The sequence below is a fragment of the Engraulis encrasicolus genome, chromosome 14 (genome assembly GCF_034702125.1).
Source record: "Engraulis encrasicolus isolate BLACKSEA-1 chromosome 14, IST_EnEncr_1.0, whole genome shotgun sequence".
NCBI lineage: Eukaryota > Metazoa > Chordata > Actinopteri > Clupeiformes > Engraulidae > Engraulis > Engraulis encrasicolus.
Window position 1 is genome coordinate 38,438,891 of NC_085870.1, and position 7,641 is coordinate 38,446,531.

General features: G+C 45.3%; 1 protein-coding gene across 1 annotated transcript in view; it reads right to left on the reverse strand.

Annotated features, from left to right (window-relative positions):
- kcnb1 (potassium voltage-gated channel, Shab-related subfamily, member 1) overlaps positions 1 to 6,070 on the reverse strand; it is a 60,020-nt gene extending 53,950 nt beyond the window's left edge. The window contains 1 exon segment of the mRNA XM_063216666.1: positions 5,495 to 6,070. Coding sequence (XP_063072736.1) covers positions 5,495 to 6,070 — 576 coding nt within the window.
- Positions 6,071 to 7,641: the final 1,571 nt, after the last annotated feature.

Genomic DNA, 7,641 nt, shown 5'->3' on the forward strand with positions numbered 1-7,641 from the left:
GAACAGGGGGGAGGAGGGGGGGAGGAGGGGGAGGAGAAGAAGAAGAAGACGAAGAAGAAGAAGAAGAAGAAGAAGAAGAAGAAGAAGAAGAAGAAGAAGAAGAAGAAGAAGAAGACAGGGGGATGAAAGAGAGAAAGCGATTGAGAGAGAAGCAAGAGAGAGAGAAGCAAGAGAGAGAGAGACAGAGAGAGAGAGAGAGCAAAAGAGGAGAGACAGACAGACAGACAGACAGAGAGAGAGAGAGAATATTGGAAAGGGGAGAGAAGAGAGGGAGGGAAAGTGATAGAAAAAGACAGTGAATAGACAGATAGTATGTGAATGACTGCAGGAGACACTGACATGAATAACAGGGAGGCAAGGCAACTGGGCCAGAAGTCTCTGTCCTTTTCTCGAAGAAAAAAAAAGCTTAAAAACAACAACAGGGATGGTGACTTAGCCTGGTGTAATCCAACTCCAACGCCATAGCAACTGCCAACACGTGGAGCTTCCTGCTTTTCAGGAATTATGCAGTCTCATAAGCAGGGCTGCTGACAGCTCTGGCCGGGTTTAGGATAAAATCTGAGAGGTCCCCCGACCCAATACATACAATGTCTTGAGGACCCAATGCTGGGCCCCCTCTCTCCCTGGGCCTGGGACCTACTGACCTGCTTTGCCTCCCCTGTTACATTCCCTGCTCACAAGCATACGAATGAATGCGCGCGCACACACACACACACACACACACACACACACACACACACACACACACACACACACACACACACACACACACACACACACACACACACAGAGTCAGTCTGTGTACAACAGTCACACTGACACTCATAGTGGCTTTAAAGTCTCTGAGGTTGATGGTCTGTTGACACTCCCTTTAAAGTAAATAGAGTAGTCTGGCTGTTGCCAGGTAACAGTTTTTCCCCTCTGATCAGCTGCCCCTGCATCACCACCCTTTTCCTCTTTAAACACCCCGCCCCCTTTCCACACACACACACACACACACACACACACACACACACACACACACACACACACACACACACACACACACACACACACACACACACACACACAGATACACAAACTCAAGCACATACTCGCGCACGCACACACACACACACACACACACACACACACACACACACACACACACACACACACACACACACACACACACACACACACACACACACACACACACACACACATTCAGGTGTTTCTGATTGTTTCAACACCCATGGAACTAGCAGGTTCACAGGTACAGTCTCAGGTGCCGTTTCCACGTAGCTGGATATTTTTATATGTGGATATTTTTTTCTCCTGCTTGTATTGGTTTTGCATTGGTTTTGGCCTTCCGTTTCCACGTAGCAGATATTTAAAAATCCAGGTGCAGGAGAAAAAAATAGCAGGAGAAAAAAATATCCTGTTTAGGGGTCTGAAACGCATTTGTTACAATGGAGGATTTTTTTATCCACATGTTGCGTTTCCACCTAGCAGGAGAAAAAAATACCCTGCTAAAAAAATATCCTGCTACGTGGAAACAGCACCTCAGCAAGGCTGGAAAATCACACTGATTTTTTCCACCCAACAACAGCAGCTGTCTGTGAGCCTGGCTAGCAGCAATGACAAAACTGGGAACAAACGTCTTTTTGAGCCCCTGAACACAACAACAAAGTTGGATATTTCTATCTTTGAATTGTTGCCCCAGGACAGTGATCCTACGTACTGTAGTGTGCTGCAGGTAGGATGTTTTTTCACAGTAAGTGCTGCGAGTTGAAGTGTCTACCTGGCCCATACACAGTAATATTCCGCAGGCTGGATTCTCCTGACATCCCACATTACCCACCAGAACAGAAAGACGCTCTGCTATCTGTCCTCTACCTCAACCCTTCAACATTCTCTTCTTCTGTTTCATATGTGTTCTCTCTCTCTCTCTCTCTCTCTCTCTCTCTCTCTCTCTCTCTCTCTCTCTCTCTCTCTCTCTCTCTCTCTCTCCTGAGTAAGCTTCAACATTTTCTTCTTCTGTTTCTTCTGTGCACTCTCTCTCTCTCTCTCTCTCTCTCTCTCTCTCTCTCTCTTTCTCTCGTCTGAGTAATCTTGCCTTCTGAGACACCATGCTCACAAAGTTACCATTTCAGCCAGACACTAGATCCAACCTTACTGTAAAAACAAAGACAGCTGGTGCAGCACAGATGTCTTCTTCTTTTTTTGTCGTTTTTTTATTATTACCTCAGGTGCATGACTTGTGGCAGACTAATGTTTGGATGCCAGAAGCATCTTCCACAGAGTCCATGAGATTCAACATTTCTCCAAATCAGCTGATGGACACATAGATCTGCCGACAGTAGCAAAGGGGTATATCTTGTGAGATTAACGTACGATAGAGATAAGCCATGACAATAATCCACTGACGTCATAATATGGGGGTATAAAGAGTAAGTAGGTAAGTACATGAGTAAATAAGTGTGTAAGTGATTAAGCAAGCAATTCATCAATCGAGTAGGCTAAGTGTACAGGCAGGGGACATTGCCAGGGTCTTCATGGCAGCCTCCACCATGGAAGACCTTTTAAACTACTGATCTGCAGCGTCTTTGCGTTCCTTCATGCACCTATAAACAGGATCAATACTACGGCTGATGCCTAAAAAAGCAAAATATCATCGGACCAATAAATCAGTGTGTATCTCTACTGACAAGCTCTCCTCAGTACTGTTGTAGGCTTTCACTGCAGCTGCCACCTCTGGTTGCCTTTCCTAATTTAGACATGCATTTCACATTTAGACATTTTACATAAATACACATTAAGGAAATGTTGGCTATCATTCTAAGAAAACATTTCTGCCACAGTTTATCCACAAAGGCAATCTGTGTCTCTGGGAAACAGTCTAATGCATTGTATTACATAATAATATACATTGCTGTCTCTACTCTATAGCTGCAACCACTCTTTTGAGCTTCACGACTCTCCGAAGTTGTGGTCTCCTTTCACTATTACAGTACAACAGAGGTGTCAAAAGTAAAAATAAAAGTAAAAAAATATATACAGTTTCCCTCCAACTCAAGTAACTTATCTGAGTAGGCAGTAGACCTCTGTACTTGTTTTACGATCAGCTTACTATGCGCTGGTTGGATTAAGTTTTTGGTGGGCCCTTGTTATGTTTTTAATGTTTTTCAGTAACAACACAGTCTATCTACCTCATTAGGTACAATGGAGTAAATGGTGTAACAGCTATGTAATGCCATGTGCTAGTGTTGTAATTACACCACGAAAGTACTTTTACTTTTATATTTGATACCTCTGCAGTACAAGACCCTTCCAGCCACTCATTGCGGGCCTTGTGTCTGTCCCTGTCTACTGTACACCCTTCCAAACACTCACTCGTACCAAGTGTTTCTTTACACTGCAGACCTACCATTTATTGTGGACCACTCTGCCCACTACGTACAGACCCTTCAACCTACTCATTATGTAGGTTATCTTGTGTCTCTCTGTCCACTACAGACCTTTGGTACAACCACTCATTTGTACCTTGTGTATCTCTATGCTGCAGACCCTGTCCAACCACCTCCACCCTGCTGGATACAGATCCTCTTGGACAGTCAGCCCACCCGGCAATTTATTATAATGTTATAACCGCCAGCCAGCAGAGGGAATAAGTTGGAAGGAAGCACAGGAATGAGAGAGAGAGAGAGAGAGAGAGAGAGAGAGAGAGAGAGAGAGAGAGAGAGAGAGAGAGAGAGAGAGAGAGAAAGGGCCTCTCACCATAACTCCTCCGATCAATGGGATGGCCGCATTAATGTATTTAGTGCCCATTGACCAGCAGGGGGATGATGTGTGTTCTCTAGCCTTTTAAGCTAATTGCGAGTTGATATATATCACTCCAGAAGTGTGGAGACTGCGCTTTCGCTCTTCATTCTTCCTATATCTCTCTATCCTGCTGCCCCACTTCCCCTCCCTCTCTTCTTCTCTCCTTCTCTCTCTCTCTCTCTCTCTCTCTCTCTCTCTCTCTCTCTATCTCTCTCTCTCTCTCTCTCTCTCTTAAAGGCCTGTGCAAAGTAGCCACAAAGTTAGCTGTGATGTAAGCTTTATGATTATTTGATAAAACACACATAATGGGTACGACGAAGTAGTCACTGTAGCACAGGGCACTTTAATCCTGAAAGGTCTGCTTCGCCTGGTGGCCAGAGGCCCTTTTAAAGAGTCTAAGCACTTGTCTGGTGCCAAATAATTCTTGCGAAACCGCCGAAGTGGCAATGCGCAATAATGCCTCATTAGACAAGTACTTAATTCATACAAAACTCACATGAACCCAGCTACAAATCATACAATCTTAATGAATGTTCATGCGTAGCACTTTAAATGCTAAATGGTTTGGTGCATGAGAGACCAGTGATTTATCCTTAATAACTTTTTGGAATGAGTCAAGAGACAATGAGGCCAAACTTCCTCACAAATGGCTGTGATATTATTGTTGTACACCTTGTTATGAAGGGGAAATAAAAGTTTATTTCCACATTCTCTTCAAACGTGAAGCCAAGAACATCACAGAGGGAAATCAGGAGACAGGTAGGCCTCGGCCAATACCAAAGGCCCATCTGTATTCGGGCTCTACAGGTACACACACACACACACACACACACACACACACACACACACACACACACACACACACACACACACACACACACAGTTGTGGCTGGTAGGCCTACTGAGAAGAATAAGACTGGTTCATCACATGTGCCATAGCTGAGTGGAAGGCTACATAGCAAACAAAGCAAGCAGGCATAGCCAGGCCATGCCCTCCTAGTGACACACTTGCTTCTAGTCAGGCCAAGAGCAATGTAATTATCATTTCTCATCTCCTGAAAAATAGGGAACTTCCCCCACTTTGTCAGGAAACAATCAACCAGTAGCAAACCAAGGGAGGCAGGTCAACAATGCTGTTTAAGAAACATTAATTGTTACGCTCTTGGGCAGATCAAGTCTCGAAGAGATTTGAAAGTCGATGATAATCAGGCTAAAGCAAGCATGCAATGCTCAGGGTGAACAAACGCATGCACTCATACATTCAACATGACATTTTGGCCCAATGCTATGTGTATATCTTTGCAGTTAAAAGCAACAGTTATTGGGGGCCGGATGCAGGATGTGGCCAATTGACTTCTCCTGAGAATGTTCACATCAGCCACCTCCTGTGATTGCTGATGACCATCCCAAATTCCGGGCACTATACATGTTTTTTTGTTTATAAACACGGTGTTGTGAGGAGGGGCAAGACAACCAGGTGAGCCAACAATTTCCAACAATCAGATGTTGAGTTGTGCGCAGCCAGGTTCATGCAGCCAGGGGAAAACAAAATCTGAGAACCCATGTAGGATCATGGGTCCTTCCCTAAGTAGAATACACTTCCAGGCAACTTGTGCCCAGTGCCCCCCAGGGCAGGGACAGACATAGGCCTGCTTGATTATTTGAGGATAAATTTAAGCCAAACAGTTACCTTCGCTGCAACAGAAGATCCTGGCTTCTCGAGAAGGTCCCAAAGTTTCTTGCGCTTTTCGGCGCAGCACGTGTTGTCAAACTCCTCGCCCTCTCGGTCTTTCAAGGTGTCAGCCTCGCGCTTCAGCTCCTCGTTCATCTGCTCTTTCTTCTGGTGGTAGCGCGCCTGGCAACAGGACTCCAGGTAGATCTCGTCCACACCCCAGTAGTCCAACTCCTGGCTGAACGAGAGCGCGCACATTTCCTCCATCATGTGCAGTTTACCAGTGCGATAGAAGTTGAGGATGGACGTGAACGCGCCAGGGTGTCGATCGAAGAAGTACTCGTTGTCGTCCAAGCTGTAATCGTCGCAAACCTCCATGAGAGTGTCGTGCGTTTTGCAGTCCCTCAGTTTTCCCAGCCTTGTGCGTGGCAGGCGGTCGAGGGTTCTCCACAAGACCTCATGCGGAAGACCCCCGACGTTAAGCTTCACCCGGCGGTAGCAAGCCATACTCCGCACTATATCCCCTGGCTCAGGGGGCAGAGATGTCGTCGACCGAGAACTTGGCTTGTTCATCCCTGCTGTTGACTTGTCCATCTCTATCGTCCAGATCCTAAGGCTCGTCTCAGTTCAGAACACACAAGGTCCAAGAATTAGCACCCCCCTTCACGCGAGTATTCCCCATCTTTGCCGCTGTCGAAAGAGGAGAGAGACAAATCAGCTAATTACAGTCACCTGATATCAATCACCAACGCATTCCTCCCCAAGTTTTACAGTTTTCTTTATTCAACTATGCACCCTCTTGTCATTTTAGCCAACGAGTAGCCTAATCTGGTTTACAGGCGGCGTGATTGAATACTGCTGTGAGCTGTCCACTACACGCCAGTGCTGAAACGAGCCTACGTCTTGACATGGCTCTCTCACTCTCCCCGACTCTCACTCCCCAATCTCGATATACGAAGACCAATTTCGTCAGTTTATGTTTTACTGGCGGCAGCTGATTCCATGTTTGGGCATAATGTAAATAAAGTCTGAGCGTCTCTGCTGAGAGTTAAGAGTTAAATTGAGGATTCAGGATTTTAGCCCGCCTTGCCTTGCACCATCAAAACAGAGCGACATTAGGGTTGTTTTCGCCCAGAAATGGTTCAAACCACTTGAAATTTCGTGATTGATATGCAACAATTTCGCGCAACAGCACCAACTCCCTCTGATAGTCTATAACGTGACCACTTGAAGGTAATTTGGTGGAGTAAAAGGCTATATTTTTCAATCATGATAGGCGCAGTGCTGTATGCCAAACCGTATAGCCTATTTGATGAATTACCTCATATATCATGCATTGAGTCTGCCACGAATCGGTAATCATGACAGCTCCATTATGTGAGCAGGTTTTTTTTTTTTTTTTAAGATGTGATTTTAGCTTCAATTAAAACAAATCCATTCGACTGGGTTACAGTTCAACGACATCCTCAAGATTGCAAGTCCCTTCATTATCATGCAACACAAATCATTAAATTGTGATATGCCGTAGGTATAAGGAAATCAATAAATGCACTGGTTTATTTTGTTTGTTTGTTTTAAAATCATGCTTGCAACGCATTAGACAAATCACACAACAGCTGCGTATGTAGGAATCAATACCAACTAACAAACTGATCGGGTGTTCATGCGCAGCGAGTTTCAATAAACACCATTAGGCCTTGGATAAAGTAGCGTAGGTACTTTTCATGAAAGAGACGCTTTACTAACGCGTGATTGTAAACGTGAACCCACATCATATCAAAAGAAACGTCACTCATCTACTATACCATTGAGACGCAGGCTCCAGGGCTGGTACTTTGGTCCTAACATGTTCAAGCTCGTGCGGCTGCAACCGTCGTCTGATCACAACGTATCCAAGATTTACGTTTTATGACTAGAATCAACAAGTTATTCAAGCATCCACAAGCTTCCCTCAGCTTGCTGTGTCTGTCACACTGCCTCGAAGCGGTGTCGACAGCATTCCTTGTAGATGGTCGATTCCCGAAGCCACCCCTCCACGTGCCCTCACCACCACCACCACCCAACGGCAGTAAACACACCGTTTTAACTCATACAGCCCGGCTCACAGGAGGTCTTGGAACTGGGACTGTCTTAAGAGCTCGCCACGTCTGAGTCTGTCACAAAAA